Below are 20,018 nucleotides of genomic sequence, written 5' to 3'. Positions count from 1 at the left end.
TGAGGGTTTGAGTGGAGACAGAGCTGGAGAACTTGGAATGCTCTGGAAGATGAAGCGCCTTTCTAACGGTTTCAGGCGTTACCAAATACTCCTGACCCTCATAGGTACAGGTTAGCGAGGGAGATCCATGTTCACCTCCATCATTATATCTTGCCGAGCACCAGAATGTGAGAATTTGTACATGTGATAAAACTTCAGGCTGGGTCAGAGCATACATGAGATCACTGTGTGCAAGATAATCCTGAATGAGATGAAACTCACGTGGAGCATCATCATTGGATAGAAGGGCAGCATAGTTTGTTGGTGACGAACTTGGCACCATCATACTCGAAAGCTTTTGTAGACATTTTCTGTGAAAATGCAAGAAATGTGTAGTGTAGATGAGATGTTTGATGAAATTCACAAGTGAAAGTAGAGAATGGAGAACGAGTGAGAGAGAACAGTAAAAATCGTGTGTAAAAAGTGAAAAACTTTTGAAACGGATATATATATCTGTATAGACACGATTTACTGACTTAAGGAGATAATGGGACACGTGGCATATGACTAACGGTAACAAAAAAATAGTGGGTCGGTAATTATTACTTGCGTGCGTATCTGCAAGTGAGTAACAATTTCCGAGAAAACACAACATGCACCGTGTTTTTCTCCACTCAGGAATTCAAATAGATTTTGTAAGCGTTTAACAATTAAATCTAATATTTTCCTGACCAAAAATATCATTTATTTTAAACTCCGACTTGAATCAAAAGTTTGACTATTCACCAGAGTTTAAATAAATGGCAGATTATGAGACAAAACAACGATTAGTCATAAAATTTTGCACTGATGAGAGATAAATAAGGAAATCTGACAACCAATTTTTCCTCAGAGTTTGCAAACGATTATTTGAATTTAATCAAAAATCACTCGTTGTCATAAATTTTGTTAATCACAGATGTGGAGTGAGAGGTGTGTGTTGACATGATTATTCTAATTGCAAACAGAGATTGACAAATTTCTTAAATAAAATTAGAAAGAATCAGATATACAGAAGATGCTTTAACCATCTCATAAGCTGAGTTTCTCACAAAATGGATCAGAGTATAAGGTTTCTCCTCGTTTTTAAGACATTAATCTTTTGAAAGGAAACTTCTCAGGGTAAGTGAGTCATAACCTTCATCAGATTTTTATTTTTCAGAGTATTTCTCCAGTAATCTGAAAATGTTGAAAGGTCACCAAGAAAAATACAATTTTCTGATGCATTTTGCTTAATACCAGCAGTGCACATGGATCTTTCCTTTCACAGAATTTCTAAGATCTCAAAGGAGTACCTGAAATGATTTTTCTTTCTTTTCTTTTCTTTTCTTTTCTTTTCTTGTCTTTTCTTTTCTTTTCTGAGTGGAAACAAATTTGTGATCCATATCTGAGATCTAATCAGTCTTAGCTCATAAGGGGAGTAAAGCAAGTTCTTCACTGAGTACTTATCTAATATTTAAGAAGTAAGGCAGTCTAAGTAACAAGTTTAAATCATGTTTTGTGTAACATAGATTTCCACATATGTAATGTCCCAAAAATCAGACTCCAGAGTTTTTCATGATCTAATTCAAGTATTTGCAACACATATTCACAGGAATATCTCTTATCAGTGAATATTCATGTCATCAGAGTTTGTCGGGTCAGAGTTTAAATATCAGAGTCTGTCATATCAGTGCATAATCATCAGAGTTTAGATCAGAGAATAACATATGTAGTTGTAGATCAAGTTTATAACAACAATTACTAACAGATATATTATTATGCAATGTATCAGAGTTTAGAGAGGACCAGAGATCATCCCTAATTCGTTTACAAGTCTTGTAAATGTTGCTTCAGCCAGTGGTTTGGTGAAGATATCTGCTAACTGCTGATCTGTTGGAACAAAGTGAAGTTCTACTCTCCCTTCCATCACATGCTCTCTGATAAAATGATATCTTATGCTGATATGCTTAGTCATGGAGTGCTGTACTGGATTCCTTTATGGCAATAGCACTTTGGTTATCACAATAAATAGGGATTTGTGTAAGAGATAACCCATAGTCCAGCAGTTGATTTTTCATCCATAAAATCTGAGCACAGCAGCTTCCTGCAGCAATATACTCTGCCTCTGCAGTAGATGTGGAAATTGATTTTTGTTTCTTACTGAACCAGAAACCAGTCTTCCTCCAAGAAATTGACAACTTCAACTTGTGCTTTTTCTGTCTATTTTGCATCCTGCAAAATCTGCATCAGAGTAACCAATCAGTGTAAAGTCTGATTCTCTGGGATACCAGAGTCCCATCTCAACTGTTCCCTTGAGATATTTGAAAATCCTTTTGACTGCTACAAGATGTGGTTCTCTTGATCTGCTTGAAATCTTGCACAGAGACAGGTAGCAAACATGATATCAGGTCTACTAGCAGTCAGATATAGAAGTGAGCCTATCATACCTCTGTAGTTAGTAATTTCTACTGGTGATCCAGTATCTTTATCTAACTTAGTGGCTGTTGCCATTGGAGTGGTAGCAGCTGAGCTATCCTGCATGCCAAATTTCTTTAGCAAGTTTCTAGTATATTTAGACTGATTAATGAAAATAACCCTCATCAGTCTGTTTGACTTGAAGTCCCAGAAAATAGCTCAACTCTCCCATCATGCTCATTTGATATCTGGACTGCACAAGCTTTGAGAATCTCTCACAGAGTTTAGGATTATAGTAGATCCAAAAATGATATCATCCACATAAACTTGAACTAAAAAGCAGATCATTACCATGGTTGAGATAGATTAAAGTTTTGTCAATTGTACCTCTGTTGAAACCACTGTCCAAAAGAAATTGAGCCAGAGTTTCATACCATGCTCTTGGTGCTTGCTTTAGTCCATACAGTGCTTTATCCAGTCTGTAGACATGATCTGGAAATTTTGTGTCCACAATCCAGGAGGTTGCTCAACATATACTTCTTCCTCCAGCTCTCCATTTAGAAAAGCACTCTTTACATCCGTCTGAAACACTTTGAATTTCTTGTGTGCTGCATAAGCCAAGAAAATTCTGATTGCTTCCAATCTGGCAACTGGAGCAAAACGTCTCATCATAGTCAATTCCTGATTTCTGGTGATTATTCCATCACTGTCTGTCTTGTTTCTGAAGACCCATTTGGTACCAACTATTGATCTGTTCTTTGGTCTTGGTACTAATGTCCAGACTATGTTCTTTCAAATTCATTAACTCTTCCTGCATTGTTGTCACCCAGTCTGCATCCTTTAAGGCTTCTTCCACTTTCTTGGTTCTGTCTGAGATAAAATGAGTGAAATAAGCATTCATTTGTTGTTGCCGTTCTGGTTTGTACTCCAGCATCTTGATCTCCAATTATCAAATCTGGTGTGTAAGACTTTGTCCACTTCCTTTCATCTGTGGCAGATGACTTCTGGAACTAGATCCTCCCCCATTATCCATGCTATCTCCATGAGTATTCTGAGTTTCTGATGCTCCCCCTGAAGATGTGTTCTCATGATTCTCTGATGTAGAATGATCAGAGTTTGAGGAGTCAGAATCAGAGTTGAGTTTTCTGCCGAGTCTTCAACATTTTCATCCAGATTTTCATTTTGAAAGTGCTCCCCCTCAACATGTGCTTGAGGTTGGGAGTTGGAGTGACATACTCTGATATGATCTCAGAGTCAGAGTTTATGGAGTCAGAGAATGCATCTTCATCTTCAAATCTCAGTTGCTCATGGTCAGCAAAATCTTCCATTCCAGTAATTTTCTTATCATCAAAGGATACATGAATGGATTCCATGATTACCCTTGTTCTCAGATTGTAAACTTTGAAGGCTTTTGTTGACAGAGGATAGCCAACAAAGATTCCTTCATCAGCTTTTAAATCGAATTTGGTCAACTGTTCAGGGATGATTTTTCAAAACAAAACACTTACACCCAAATATGTGGAAGTATTTGAGATTTGGTTTTCTGCCTTTGACCATCTCAAATGGAGTTTTCCCATGCTTGTTTATCAGAGTTGCATTCTGTGTGAAACAAGCAGATTGCACAGCTTCAGCCCAGAAGTAAGTTGGTAACTTTGCTTCTTCCACATGGTTCTAGCAGCTTCAACCAGAGTTCTGTTCTTTCTTTCTACAACACCATTTTGCTGAGGTGTTCCAGGTGCTGAAAATTCCTGTTTAATTTCATTTGCTTTACAGAACTCTTCCATCTTAAAATTCTTGAACTCAGTGCCATTATCACTTCTGATGATCTTTACTGCATCTTTAGAAATTTTGTCCAGTTGTCTGACATGCTCAATTAACAGAGATGATGTCTCATCCTTGCTATGTAGAAAATATACCCAAGTATATCTGGTAAATTCATCAACAATGACCAGAGTATATCTTTTCTTTGCAATGGACATTATATTTACTGGTCCAAACAGATCAACATGAAGCAGATGATATGGCTCAAGAATTGAGGACTCAGTTTTACTTTTGAATGAGGACTTCCTCTGTTTTGCTTTCTGACAGGAGTCACAGAGTCCATCTGGAGTAAAAACTGATTGGGAAGTCCTTTCACAAGATCTTTCTTCACTAGCTCATTTATATTGTTTGAAGTTCAGGTGAGATATTTCTTGTGCCAATTCCAGCTTTCTTCAATACTGGCTCTGCCAAGTAGACAGATTGCAGAGCTTTCAGAGTTTAAAGAGAGCTTGGCTTCATAGATGTTCCCATGTCTATATCCTTTCAGAACAACTTTTCCAGTGCTTTTACTAATGACCTCACAGTGTTCTTCTAGGAAATCAACATGATATCCTCTGTCACAGATTTGACTTATGCTCAGCAGATTGTGCTTAAGTCCTGAGACCAGAGCTACAGATTGAATGATGACATTTCCAAGATTGATATTGCCATATCCCAAAGTTTTCCTATGTTGCCATCTCCATAAGAAACATTTGGGCCAGCCTTCTCCACAAAGTCTGATAGCAGGGCTTTATTTCCTGTCATATGTCCTGAGCATCCACTGTCCAGAACTAGGATGTTTTTCCTGTTGCCCTGCAATCACATACACAACTAATGATTAGTTTTAAGGACCCAGACTTGCTTGGATCCTTTGTTCTTGTTAAGTTTGTTAACACTAGCAGCGGAAGATTATCAGAGATTAAATCAGAGTTTTGTGCTAACAGACTTTTTAACAGAGTTTAAACCAGGAGAATCAATCTTTTTCTTCAAAGAAGGTTTTAATTCATAATAGTCATAGTATAAACTATGGTATTCCTTACAAGTGTAAATGGAATGCCATAAACTACCACAATGAAAACAAGGATTTTCTGGTCTAAATCTAGTATTCCTAGTCTTAAACTTCTGATTTGGAAGACATAGCATTTATGTCCTTATTCTTCCTACAAAAAGAAGCAAGATGATTAGGATTACCACAGTTATGACAAGTTTTCCTAGGAGCATTAGGAATAGACATATAATTGTTGCTTTTGTTTATTTCTACCTTCCCATTTCTATTTTTCCTAGGTTCCTTAATCCTGTTTTCTTCTTAACCTCCTTGAGCTTATGCTTAAGCTGTTTCTGAGTCATTAAACCAATATTAACCTGTTTAGGTTTTTCAGTTTTTGATTTGTCCTGAGTCTTTGATTCTGCAACAAATCTTACTGGAACTACCTTAGGTTTTTCAATTTTAATGGTTTCTTGTTTATCTGACTCAGCTTCATATTTATCAGAGTATCCTAAACCTTTCTTCCAGTTTCCACTTTCTAGGATATTCTGAGTAGTCTTTCCTGAGTTAGTCCAAGTTCTGATTATCTCTCTTTCCTTAACAAGTTCTGATTCAAGAGAAGCATTTTCTTTAAGAGTTCATTTTTAACAAAAACAGAGTCATCTCTTTCCTTCTGAACTTCTAGCCCTGAACTAGTTCTTGCTCAAGATAATCATTCCTTTTCTTAACTTCTAAGATTTCAGATTTTAGTCTCTCATTTTCTAGAGTCTGATCTCTATAACTAACATGCATATTTTTGAGAAACAATCTTAACTCAGTTATATCTTCAGTGTCAAAAGCAAGAGTGGAATGGGGTACCTTAGTTTCAACAGTCTCAGTGCTGTTGTCCATATTTGCCATCAAGGCATAGTTGACTTCTTCCTCTGATTCTGATGAGTCTGCCCAGCTTCCTTTCTTTGTGATAAAGGCTTGTTCCTTTTCTTTCTTGGCTTTCTTACACTCAGTTGCAAAGTGACCTTTCTCACCACAATTGAAGCAGGTGTATTTAGACTTATCAACTTTTCCAGATTTTTCTTCTTTGCCTTCATTCCTTTTGAAGGACTTCTTATCAGAGTTTCTGTCTTTCCTTGAGAACTTCTTCCCTTTGTTAAAGTTCTTGTAAGCCATCTTCTTAAAGCTTTTCACCATCAGTGCTGCCAGCTGCATCATCTCAGTATCACTATCATCAGAGTCTGAAAGTATATCAGTGTCTGAGTCATCATCAGAGTTTGATGACTCAGTGTCAGACTTTTTGACATGTGCTTTTCCTTTGCTTTTCACAGCTGTTTCTTCTTGGAACTTTTAGAGCAACTGGTTTGGGTATCCCACCATGTCGTTTGCTCCTTTGCTCCATTTCAAGTTCATAAGTTTTCAATCTTCCAAAGATATCAACCAGAGACATCTCTTCAAGGTTATGATTATCTCTTATAGTGGTTACCTTCAAATCCCATTTTTCAGGAAGAGCAAGCAGAAATTTGAGATTTGAATCTTCTAAATCATATTCTTTATCCACCAGAGACAAGTCATTCAGCAGCTTGACAAACCTGTCATAAAGATCAGTCAATGATTCACCAGATTTTGAATCAAAGTGTTCATACTCTTGAGTAAGTATGGTTCTTCTGTTCTTTTTGATGGCTTTGGTTCCTTGACATCTGACTTCCAAAGCATCCCATATTTTTTTGCAGTTTTGCATCCATCACCCTATTTGACATAGCATTGTCAAGAGCACTGTGCAACAAGTGTTTTACTTTTGCATCTTTACTGATTGATGAGATGTCCTCAGGAGTATAGTCTTTCTTTTCTTTGGGGATCATCTTCTGGGGTTCATCTCCAACTGCAACAGAGAGCTTTGTTGGCATGTGTGGACCATCATAAATCCTGTCCACGTACTCTGGATCTGTAGATTCCAGAAACATAGCCATTCTAACCTTCCAGATAGGATATTCAGATGCCTTGAGGACCGGAACCCTAAGTGACTCATATCTACTGTTTGAAGTTTGTGATTTTTCAGACATGATTGTGTGATTAAGATCTCACTGTAGGTATATTAACAGAGCTGGCTCTGATACCACTTTTTAGGCCGAATTAACTCACTATATAAAACTGTATAGTGAACACAATCAATAATAAAACAATCAAATAAGAGAATCAACAAGTAAACTCTTATTCACAAAACTCAGTAGGTTACAAAAACTCTCTTAGTGATTTATATCTTATCACTAAGAGCTGCAGGGTTACAAGAATAATATTCTTGATGTTCTAACTCTTATAGAGTAAACCCTAATCTGTGTTTATATACACAGTTACATGATATCTACTGATTGATTTATAATTATCTGCTTCCTAAAACTAATCTAATCAGTAGCTATCCTTCTGCTGTCCTGATTTGCACAATCTCCCTTGATCTTTATCTTCGTATTTAGTCAGATCTGCTCCTGAAAATCAGCCGCCTGCAAACTCTGATCATCGATAACTCTGATCCAGCTGTCAGTCGTTAAACTCTGATTTCAGCTAAACTCTAATATTTGCTTCTGCACACTAAACAAGTTAGATACCTGTGACATCATCAAATATGTAACAATATTAGTGTTAGTAACTTGTATTGTAGCTTAATCTTATAATTAATAACTCAGTTTGAAACTTTTCAAAAAAAGTTTTGAACTTGGGTATTTATGAGAAACTCTCTATATTTTAAATTATATAAGCGATTAATAAATTATAAAAGAAAATAATTTCACTTGCAACTTATTATGAAAAGGATATTTTAATTATTTGACCTTAGTGAAAAAATATATCAAAATGAAAATTTCAGTGGTAAAATGCTTTATATATTTTCTCATACGATTATTATATTGAAAATAAATGATTTTACATGATATATATATATATATATATATATATATATATAGAGAGAGAGAGAGAGAGAGAGAGAGAGAGAGAGGGGGAGGGAGGGTTCTCGTACAAACTTACAACTTTTTTTGTTCAACACATATATAACTTGAGTTCAACAGTTTTTTAAGATATTTTGTTGAACATCGATTAAAATTATGTTGGAAAAGTACAAAAAACTAATTTTTCAATGTCATAACTAAGTTAAACGTAGTATATAACCGATATTTATCTTCCTGGACCCTACCCAAACCCCAGAGGTATAGTTTAAGCATCTCTATAAATATATTCAACACAATAATAATTAATGTTCTACCGCTTGAACCCCAGTTACAAATTTGTTAAATGCACGATTTATCTGTGCATTATTTTTTAAATTGTGATGTTTTTTCAATAATTTTCAGCATAGATGGAGTTTATAACTAAGGATTAACATGTTGGGAGGATAAAAGAAATTAATTTTTTTTGTAAGTTTGCAAATTAAAAAGTTTTTATTTGATCCTATCCCTATATATATATGATTATATTAGCTAGAATATATATTACCTTTTTAAGAATCAACCATAATATATCCAAATCTATTATTAACGAGGGCAAAATCGGGAAAAATCTATTTGCGAATATCTACATATCTTCTATTTTTGGTATTTCCATAATTCAAGACAATCAAATAATTAAATAATGTATTAGAATACTTTCCTGTGTAGCAGAATAGTTATCATCCATAAAGAACCTCCTTTCATTGAGAGCGTTAAAACAAAGAATTTATTCAAGGATGTAGGGTTTGTGTTTCTTCTCCAAAATATAGATTTTTTGATATCGAACAGTTTATATGTTTTTGAGCTGATCTGTGTGATATCCTTGCAGTTCTGGGATAGAGGCTAACAAGCAAATCAAATAACGATGGTGGTTCAAGCAAAACTCTATCATTGAAAGCAGGGACGAAGCCAGCAAACATCCACAAGGGGGGCCAAAAAAATTTCTTCGACACACTAAAATTTTTTGTTAACACAATAAAATATTCAATATAAAATAAATACAAAAATACTAGTAAAAAAATTATAGTAAAACTTTGCGTTCTTTTAAATCAAGATATCAAATATATAATTGTGTCAACTAAAATATTTAGCTATTTATCTTCAACTATATTTAAGTATAAAATGATCGGGAAACTCATCATAATAACTCTAAATTATACTGTAATCTTTAATTAGCAATTAATACACATTAAATGAAATTATATTATGAATAGAAGCAAGTAAAATTTTAACAATACCTCAAAAACTACATATTATGCCTATTAACCTTACAAAAACAACATACGATTATTTAGAAGATGACAAGTTACAGTTTAAATAAATAAAAATGTTACTTGGATGATGAAATTTGAATTGACGATGAGTAAAATCAATATTAATATATATTAATTAAAAAACTGATAATACACGAGGACTAAATCTATTTTACGATAATGAGAAGTGAGGTATAAGTTTCTGAGACCTCCACCAAAGATTCTTGTTTTTTTAAAAGATCCATATTGATGTTTAACTTTATCACATATTACATTCTACATTTTTTTTAAAATAGGATAATTGTATGTATATCCATATTTTTGTTTGTTTTTATTTTTAAATTTGGTCTAATACATGAATTAGAGAAATCTAAGAATTAAAACGTTATTTTACAATGTTAAATTATTTTTTTTAGGAGCGAACAGATATTTTTTTTAGGGGGCCCAAATTTTTATATTTATATAAATATGTAGATAAAATATAATTTTTTCAAAATTATATAACACAAATAATAACATTATGGAAACCCTAGGGGGCCATGGCCCCTATGTAGCTTCGTCCTGTTTGGTTTCAAATATATTCTAACATAAATTTGCCTCCTGCAGCTCTCACCCCTTTCATCTCTCGAAAAACTGTAGTTTGGTTTTGTTCCATGTGAGTATGTGTCATTTAACTTTGTATTTACTATTAATACAAATATTTGATTTTATTATTGTAGTTGAATGCCCTTTTTATTGCATGGGTTCCTTAGTCATCAAGTTATTTGTTTATAATTTAGTTTTTAATGATTTTTAACCATTTAATTTTGAGTTCCTATTTTATGGGGTTACCTCCCTACCTAATAAGTTGTTACATACTGTCAAACTATTAATTGCCAATATACCAAACTTTTCACGTATTTAATAAATTGTAAAAAACACAATGTTATAAATATGTGACATTAGTTAAAAATGATTTTATTTTATAAATAATATTTTAGAAATTTGAAAATTTGTAAAATTAACTTTTCATTTAGTTATATAAAAATATATAATTCATTATTATATACAAAATAAAGAAATAGTAAGAATATTAACTATAATAGTCATTTTGAAATATGATCATAAAATAGAGTATGAAATACAATGGAGGAAAGTGAATTTAATCTATAGATTTCTAAATAAACTGTACTTAATTATAATTTTGATTCAGCGGGGTTCTTTATTATGTTTTTTATACCTATATATATTTCATTCGAATTAAATTGATAACATTCGAATTGATAACTTGAGTTTGGAAATGTAATTGCCAAAACTGCCAGTAGGTTGAGCTTTTGTAAAGATATCTGCAGTATTATCTGCACTCGTGATACTATGTAAATGAATTGTGCCTTTGGAAACTTGTTGACGAGTGAAATGGCAATCGATCTCTATATGTTTAGTGCGCTCATGGAAGACGTCATTGTGAGCAATGTCTATAGCACTTTTGCTGTCACAGTAAATAGGAGTGGCCAGAGAATGAGTTACACTCATATCTTCGAGTAACCATCGTAGCCGGATTAATTCCTGTGTGGTGTCAGCAAGAGCTCGATATTCAGACTCGGCACTTGATCGAGAAACAAGAGATTGTTTCTTACTCCGCCAAGAAATAAGAGAGTCTCCAAGAAAGAAACAAATCCAGTAGTTAAACATCTGGTAGTAGGATCACCGCCCCAATCAGCATCCGAGTAAGCATGTAACTCAAGTGGAGAGTCAAATGAATAATATAATCCATAGAATATGGTGCCTTTAACATAACAAAGTATGTCAAGGACGGCTGTGAAGTGAGGAGTGCGAGGAGCTGCCATGAACTGACTTACGATATGCACTGCATGAGCAATATCTAGTGTCTATATTATATTTTTTTTTATAAAAATCATGGTTAGATCATCTGCAATTATTTATACTACTGTACAAAAATAAGGACGAATACTATAACAAAAATAGATAATAGACAATTACAGAATTTCTTAAACTTGATTTGAGGTTTATATGATATCTAAATTAATGGTGGTTTAACTCCACAAAAATATAGTATCACTTGACTCAATTTTACTTGAGAATTGATTGTAGATGATAAATTGTTTGAAGTCATATTGATTTCAAATTGATGATTTAATGAATTTTCGGAATTCTAAATATAATTCTCCTCGATTTTACCGCTCATTTATGTTACTATTACTCCCTTCGTCCATCTCATTTATTTATATTTCTTTCCCAATGTTTGGCATGTATTGAGGTTCCCATTTCTTATAAAACATAGTTCCATAACATGATTTTGATATTTTCTTTTTGTGTAAAAAAGTCAAAAGTTAAATTTTTATTCAGAAAAAATAAAACAATTTATGAAACTAAATCTTTTAGGAGTCTTGGAAGCATGTCAAACACTCGTCCGCTAAGATTAACTACCTAGGGCACATATGGAGTACTATACATAAAGATATCGACACATATCAGATCATGATGACATTGCAGACTACCACTATATTATAATAATGCTAAAAAGAATAAAATAGTGTTAATAATTAATTCTGAACCTAACGTTAGTGACAAAAAAATCCGAACCTTAAATTAGTGACAAAAAGAAAAAAAAATATAGTTTAGTGGTACGTTTTTAAATACACAATAAGTTGAGTGACGAAAAAATCTATTTTCCCTTTTTCAAAAAGTTATTTTATTGAGCGTTTTGGTTTAGAGGTTTTGGTATGTGTCATAAAAAACTAATCAAACAGCTATTTACCAAACACTTTTACAAGAAATCATTAGTTTAATCAGCTAGTCAAAACAACTATTTCAATAATTAGTCAAAATATCTGATTCAATCTCCTAATTACCAAATAAAACCTTAATATCTATCTTTGGGTTCTGACCTAAACTACAAAGGTCATGGAAAACCAAAAGAAGTAATTATGATTTTGACGTAGTAACTTGTTATTGAGCGAATGTTAGGATATTATATAATAAGATTATTATATTATATATGTCTAGATAGAAACTGAAAAAATTTAGTCACTTTCTTTTTCACCCGTGGAAAAATAAAATTAAGTCAAAATTAAAATGTATAATTTTTGAAATTAATAAATAATAAGAAATTTTGTGACGAAATGCGTAATTTGAGAAATAACATAAAATCCAACCAAAAAGAACCGGACATTTCAAGTATTACATTATCAAAATGAAATTGCTTTTTGAGGAGAAAGACACGGTTTCAAGTTGCGTTACAAGAAATTTGAAAATTAAAAAATATTATGCGAAGCAAAATATAGGACGAAGTTGTGTTTTGATTATTTTTTTTCTGAGAAACATATTAGAATAATATATTTTTTAAAAGAAAATATAAAAACAATACATTCAGGACAATATTTCAGAATCGTCAAATTTATGTCCTCCCCCTGCATGCATACAGTGCCGACACCTTATGAGGTCATTTGGTATCATATCTGACATCATGTGTGCGGTTGAGTGCTATAAACAATCAATATATATAATTTTTGTAAAAATTAACTTATTAATTTATATTAATTAAAAATATTAATAAAATTATTGATATTATATATTTTTGCAATATTGATTTAATTTTGTATCAAATATTAATATTTCATTACTTAAATAGAGACAAAAAATTCAAATATATTGAGAAATCGTGTAAATGTGATATGAGTTTGAGGTATCATATTTGATATCATGTGTGTGGTTAAGTGCTGGAATCAATATATACAATTTTTGTAAAACATAACTTATTAATTTATATTAATTAAAAATATTAATACAATTATTACTATTACATATTTTTGCATCATTAATTTAATTTTATATCAAACATTAATATTTTGTTACTTAAATAAAGACAGAAAAAAATCAAATATGAATGTGTTTCATACATCTATCTCATACCCAACTATCAAAAACCCATATCCGGAGATTTAAGATATTAGGTCTGAGTTTTTTTTTCCGATCAAATATCATGTACTCCCCGTCCCTCTAATTTATTTACAGTTTTTCATACTGCTCGACACGCATTTTAAGACACATATAATACATAGTTGTATAACTTGTTTTTTTAAAAAAACTTTTTTTTAGAAAAATATAAACAACAAACTTTTATTGAGGAAAAAAATTCAAAATAATTTATCAAACAATGTTTTATAAGATCATTAAAATGTGTGTCAGCTCTCATCAAACAAATTAACTGGGACGGAGGAAGCATGAGTTTAGAATAAGGGGGACGGAGGAAGCATGAGTTTAGAATGAATAAAACCCGGTAGATATCCAAACGATTCCTAAATTTGTTTGTCGTCGGCTGTTTGTAGTTTTGTCAATTAATGGTTGGGTTGACTTCTAGTTAAAGATTCTCGGGTCCCATGTTCTTATTCTTTCGAGCATGCTAACAGCTGCTAAGACATATTTCGTCCAGTTTCACAGTAGTTTACTTCAGTTTACTTGTGCTTCGATTGCATTCGTTATCGGTGTGCACGGATCGCTTGGCCTCTGCATATGTATATGTGAGTGTGATATGGATTTGTTATCGTCGATTTTGTTATTTCTCTGGTGAAAGCTGGGTTTTTTCTGATTTATCGAAAAAAGTACTTTTCAAACTATTTCAGTCCCGCTTAAAATGACTTTTTGATTTTTGCCTTCATGTCAAACCCGAGTCTCGGGCGCGGCAGAACTCTGATATCATGTCAAGTAACCAAACCAAGATCATATTATACCCTAACAGTGAAATATGTATTTTACGAAAAAGTAAAATAATTTAATATTATATATGTTTGAGTAGTAGATAAATGATTTAATCTGTTCACTTGGTAGAATTAGTAAAACAGTGATTTTTATAGGAAATTGTTGATTTTGCGAAATATGTAAATCACAAAAATGTAAATTAATTTAAGGTCATATATTTGAGTAGTAGATTTAATAGATTGACTTGATAGAAATAGGAAAACAATGATTTTTAGTCGAGAAATAAATCAGTTTGAGTGGGACGGAAGGAGTATATATGTTAACTGTTTTATGAGTAGTTTGATATTTGAAATTAAATAGTGTGACTGACATAATCTGCAACCTGTTTGTTACAGGTTTTGCAATGGCTGTGAAAGTGATTAATTTGGAGTGTGTTTGATGAAAATTGGAAGGTCTGAATGAAAATTTCGCAGTTTTACTGCTAAGAAGTGGTGTTTGAGTATGTAATTTGTGGTCAGTGTTGTAAATTTGTTCAGTTGTGAAAGAATAATGAGTTTAAATGTTCTTAATTGGTATTGCCAGCCTATAAGGTATGGTATTTGGGCAAGCGAGACGCAGAGTGCATTTGGTGCTTATACACCATGTGGCATAGATTCTTTTGTGATCAGTGTATCTCATTTGGTGCTTTTGATTTTGTGCTTGTACCGAATATGGTTGATTACAAGGGATGTTATGGTGCAGCGGTTTTGTCTGAGATCGAATGTTTATAACTATGTATTGGGGGTTATAACCACTTACTGTACTGCTGAGCCTTTGTTCAGATTGGGTTTTGGGGTTTCACTATTTAACTTGAATGAAGACTCCGGGTTTGCACCTTTTGAGGTGCGCTTTTTTTCTTTCCCTCTCTGTCTCATATCAGTTAGTTACATGTATCATGATCATTAGGGCTAGCTTGCAAATTTTATTAAGTTACTATGATTGCTCTTCTAAGGTGTACCATAAGTTGGTCATTAGTAATTGTTTTTATTGGATAATTGGTGGCTTTGGAGATGCCATCTACAGGTTTCAGCATCAGTAGTTCCTTTAAAGTAACAGTTACATTTACAAGTTAATTCAATTTCTGAAGAACTGTAATATATGACACTACTTAAACATCCTTTACAAAGTAAAAAATAGCCCTGCTTTTACTTTGCACCCTTTAACATATGACACAATCCCCATTTCGAGTTTTTCCATGCATGATACAACTACAGTTCGTCACAACTTTATATGTGTTTATTCTTGTTTTTCAATCAATTATATATATAATTGCACTCTCTGAATTCTGAATGGGATAGAAGATCTTTATGCAGGTTGCACAATCTGTCCTTTTATTGTTGTAGTACATTCACCTATGTTTCTTCTCCATGAGAGAGTAGAACATTTATAATCAGGACTACATTATTGTTATCACAGGTGGTTTCCTTGATTATCAGTGCTCTTTCTTGGGGATTTATGTTGCTGATGATTGCCTTGGAAACAAAAATTTATGTTCGAGCATTTCGATGGTACATCCGCTTTGCAGTTATATATCTCCTTGTCGCAGATACCGTGATGCTGACCTTTTTGATTTCCTTGAAGAATTTTTACCCGAGGTCAGTTTTTGGTCATTGATGCAAGCACTTAATGCACTACTTTCTCAATCTCGTCTTTTTGAATTGTGGGAATCGACAGATTGGGCTGTACACTTACTGGGTTGTTGCCTATATCGTCACTCATCACTATAGCGGGAAGGCTGTCAGATGTTTGAAAAACTTGTTCGTATTGGCTGATAGAAATTTAGGAGCTGTTGGTTTGTTGTGCACCTCTCCTTTTCCATCTACTTAATAGAGCTCCACTAGAATCCCCCCTCCCTCGCTGCGAACTGTTTTTAACATTGCCTTGATTAAAATCAATAAATGAACTAAGGACAGGTCTTCTCGTAACACCATGATTTGCTGTTCAACCTTAAAGTTCTTCCAGTTTGTTTTAATAATTCCTAATTTCTCCAACCACAACATCCCAAAATAGCATCTGAATCCTGTAACCCGAGTGGTACAAATATTCGATAATATCTCCCCTAGCTAATGTAGGAGCAATTCTTACACTTTCCCGTACCTCTTACAGCCTCCCGATTTCCTAAGGATACACTTAAATTCTTTAGTTTTAACCACAGGCACCCTGAATTTTCTATGATTGCAATTATGAGTCGCCCTAGGGTCAATCATAAGTACCACATACTCTCCCTCTGATTTCCTCTTTAGTTTTATCGTCTTTGGTGATGATAATCAATGATGGAATTTAAAGAAACTTCGGGTTGATAGGTGCACAATCCCTCTATAACACCCTTCCTCTGTTCCTCTGTAAGCAATATCCTTAACTCTTTTATTTATATATCTGCTCCTCCATGCACTTTCCATTGCACCTAAAATAACGCCTTTTCTCTTTTGTGTTGAAATTTGCTGGCTGATAGAAGCCTAACTACCAATGGGCTTGGCGTTAGGGATGCATGAGTCATTGTCTTTGGACTGTTCTGTGAGGACTGATTAGAGCTTAGTTGTGTTGTAACCCCGATTTCCCCATATACCCCCATGTTAAAACCATTAACCCTGAGGTGTGGAAACTATGAGAAAGGTCTAGACTAGGGCTATTTGTTGTAGATGAAATTTGATAGGTAGAGTGAGTTTGGCTTTACCTTTATTGGACTTTTGTACTCCCATGTACTTCTCTTCCACTTTGAGCTAATTTCATGGCTTGCTTCAACGTATGCATACTTCATTCGCACGTTGAAGTCTTCCTTCAATCCATTACAAAATGACTATTAAAATGATTTGGAGAAGTTTCTATAGTGTCGTTGTCGTCTTGATTAAATGCCTTTGAAACTCTTATATCGTTCCTCTTTGTTTTATGGTGAGCCACTGGTCACAAAGTGTCCCCATGTGTAGCGATCAGAACTGCTGCAAGATTAAACTCCTCATATCCTCCCAACGCATAATCATTCTGTTTCTATGCTCCCACTGTAACGCTTCTTCTAATTTCTCCTCGTCACTGAAACAATAAAAGGTGAAATTTCTCTTTGGCGGCAAAATCCATCTACCCGGGTTGGTACCATCAAACTTTGGTAGATCTATTTTTTGACATCTCTAGGTTCCTCCGGTCTGAAAGTTCCCCTCCTACTCCTGGGTCTTCAACTGTCCATTCCTTATCATTGTTCCGACTGGTAATCCCTTGAAACCCTAGTCCCTGAAAAGTGGGATTGCGAAACTCTTAAGCCTACACCTTCATCGAGAGATCCCAAATCCCCATCATCATGGTGTTGCATGTGATTCACCTGTTTAAGGGCTGAGATTGTACTGTAGTTCTCATTTCTGTTTGAAATTCTTCTTGTCGTCTGGTGACCTCTGAAATTTGGCTGAGATCTGTGTTGGTTGTACTGACATGTGAAATGTTTGATTGTGTAGAGTTAACAATTTTTTTTGAGTTATATTACTTGTTATAGAGAAATTACTGGGTCTTCAAATTAAATTTTAAAGTGTGATGTGCACTAAAATTAATCACTGATGTAAGTAGCCAGTAGGCATGTAGGTGTTTGTGAACCTTTGACAGGGAAGTTCACTAAAAATAGCTACTTTTTGTGCAGGTTTGTATTGCTTTTGTACATGTGTACATTCTTCTGCAAGGTTTGTCATTTGTCCCTAAGAATGTTATCTCTGGTATTTTTATTAGGGAAAAATCTCAAATTGGTCACTGAAGTGAGCCTGTAGTATCAAAAGTTTTTATCAAACTTAACGGGGTCTCACTCGTACCACTCTAGTAACGGATAATGACATGACGTTAGTTTGCTGACAGAGTGTTTGAGTGGCGTCACGTGGCTTGTGACTCACATTGCAACGGTTACAAGAGATAAAAGAAAACGAAAATAAAATAAGATAAACAATTATAAAAATAAAAACTTGATAGTCACAAGCCACATAACGCCACGATCATCACCTTTAGCACCTATTCTTGAAGGTAAGGTAAAAACTTACTGTTGAAGGTAAGTTTGTATTGTTTTAATTGTTTATCTTATTTTATCTTAGTTTTCTTTTATCTCCTGTGACCGTTGCAATCTGAGTCACAAGTCGCCACGTCAGCTTCATTATGTTTTACTAAAGTGTTACGAATGAGACCCCGTTAAATTTGATATAACTTTTGATACACAGGCTCACTTCAGTGACCAATTTGAGATTTTTTCCCATTTTTATTATTGGCTTGTTCTGGGTTCCTGAATAAAGAAGGTTCTTCTGCTATGAGTAAATTATTAGGAACTTGGTTTGGTGGAGGACCAGACTTTGTTAGAAGAATTTACTAAATATGTAGGATTAAAAGACAAAATTCGGTTCTCCAGTTTCAGAATAAATGGTGATTATAATTTCCGAATTAGAAGGCATAAAGATAAAAGTATGGTGACACATGTTATGATGCAGATTATGTTCCTTTAATCTCTGTTTCGATAAATGTAACACATGTTATGATGCAGATTATGTTTGGAATGCTTCTCCTTTTTACATTCCGAATCTGGACCCTTATCCGAATTACATCCCACTGTCAACGGGGTCTTCTGATGACACAAAGTATGAAGCACTTCTTGGAGGTGATCATGTTTGTCCAGAGAGAGAGGCCAACATTTTTCCAGTGAGCATATATCCTTGAATAGTAGTACTGCATAAGCTCCCTATATATTTTTGCTGGTTACCTTAACTTATCAGTGGTGAAGGTTCACTATATATCTCTCCACATACTTAAACCCCCTTTGCGATTTACCTGTATATATGATGAACACATAAGGGTGTTATTTTAACAGGAACATATGTCTTGCAATATGTACCTATCAGATTGTCGTACTCAACATAGCTTTAAGTATATATATATCATATTAGAGAAATAATTTACAAGGCAGTGTGGTAAGTTTGACTCACTTTCTTTGAAGCCGGTAGTAGGGTACTTTGTGGACTATGATAGTTTTCCATTTCTTATTGCCAAATTTGCTACACAATAATAGTACTAAATTTGTTAGTTTGAGCCTATTAGTAATATATCTAATGATAAATTCGTTGCATTGAAACTAACAGTCTGGTGCCTAATCCTTGTGGTAGGGATGTTTTTTGGGTGGATTACTCCTCTTATGCAGCAAGGATACAGAAGACCTATTACTGAAAAGGATGTTTGGAAGTTAGATACTGTTCGCAAAAATCTACACGCAAGCGCACGTGATCACAAGTAATATATTAAGTTCGATCCCACAGAGACTGGTGAATTAAGAATACGCACCTATGCAACAATGTATGATCAATTTCACTGCCAAGACAATTAACAAGGATGGTTTCTTTTATACTAATAACTAAAATTACTAATCAAATTCAGAATAGGAAAAACACATGGGATTCTAACTTCATTATCGAATTCATCTAGAATTGAAATTACTGATTAACATGCGACTGTTGATCCTAATCAGACAACACGAAAGTAATACATGCCAACTCTCGTTGCACACATATCATACCAATCGAAATCCACAATTAAGATAGAAATCTCATGGACACCAACAAAGCTCAGACCCTATATCTCTATAGCGGTAGTGTAAGCAGAGAGGTTTAATAGCAAGTCGTCTATCGTGATTACACAGGGTGATAAAAATAGTTCAAGTCTACCACAAATATGTTTCATTCACATAATCCTATGTTTACATGGCATAGTTCTAAATTCAATCATCCACTCTCGCTTCAGAAAGAATTAACAACAACTTAGAAGTTAGCTACGCTCCTAAGAAGAATAAGCACGGCTCATCGCAAAAGGAAATCAACGTACGCGCAAGATCAAGTAATTAATATCGTTACTAGACTA

At 33.8% G+C, this 20,018-nt stretch overlaps 1 protein-coding gene across 1 annotated transcript; it reads left to right on the top strand.

The window, feature by feature from the left end:
- Positions 1-13,728: 13,728 nt before the first annotated feature.
- On the top strand, positions 13,729-18,828 carry LOC135150087 (ABC transporter C family member 2-like). The gene is made up of 5 exons (XM_064086251.1): positions 13,729-13,939; positions 14,513-14,999; positions 15,573-15,751; positions 17,776-17,815; positions 18,655-18,828. The coding sequence occupies exons 2-5, from the start codon at positions 14,667-14,669 to the stop codon at positions 18,811-18,813; spliced, it is 711 nt and encodes a 236-aa protein (XP_063942321.1). The 5' UTR covers positions 13,729-13,939; positions 14,513-14,666; the 3' UTR covers positions 18,814-18,828.
- The last annotated feature ends 1,190 nt before the right edge of the window (positions 18,829-20,018 follow it).

Source organism: Daucus carota, chromosome 2, assembly GCF_001625215.2.
Source record: "Daucus carota subsp. sativus chromosome 2, DH1 v3.0, whole genome shotgun sequence".
Taxonomy (NCBI): Eukaryota; Viridiplantae; Streptophyta; class Magnoliopsida; order Apiales; family Apiaceae; genus Daucus; species Daucus carota.
Note: the sequence above shows the minus strand (reverse complement) of the source record. Positions and strands in the feature narration are given on the sequence as shown.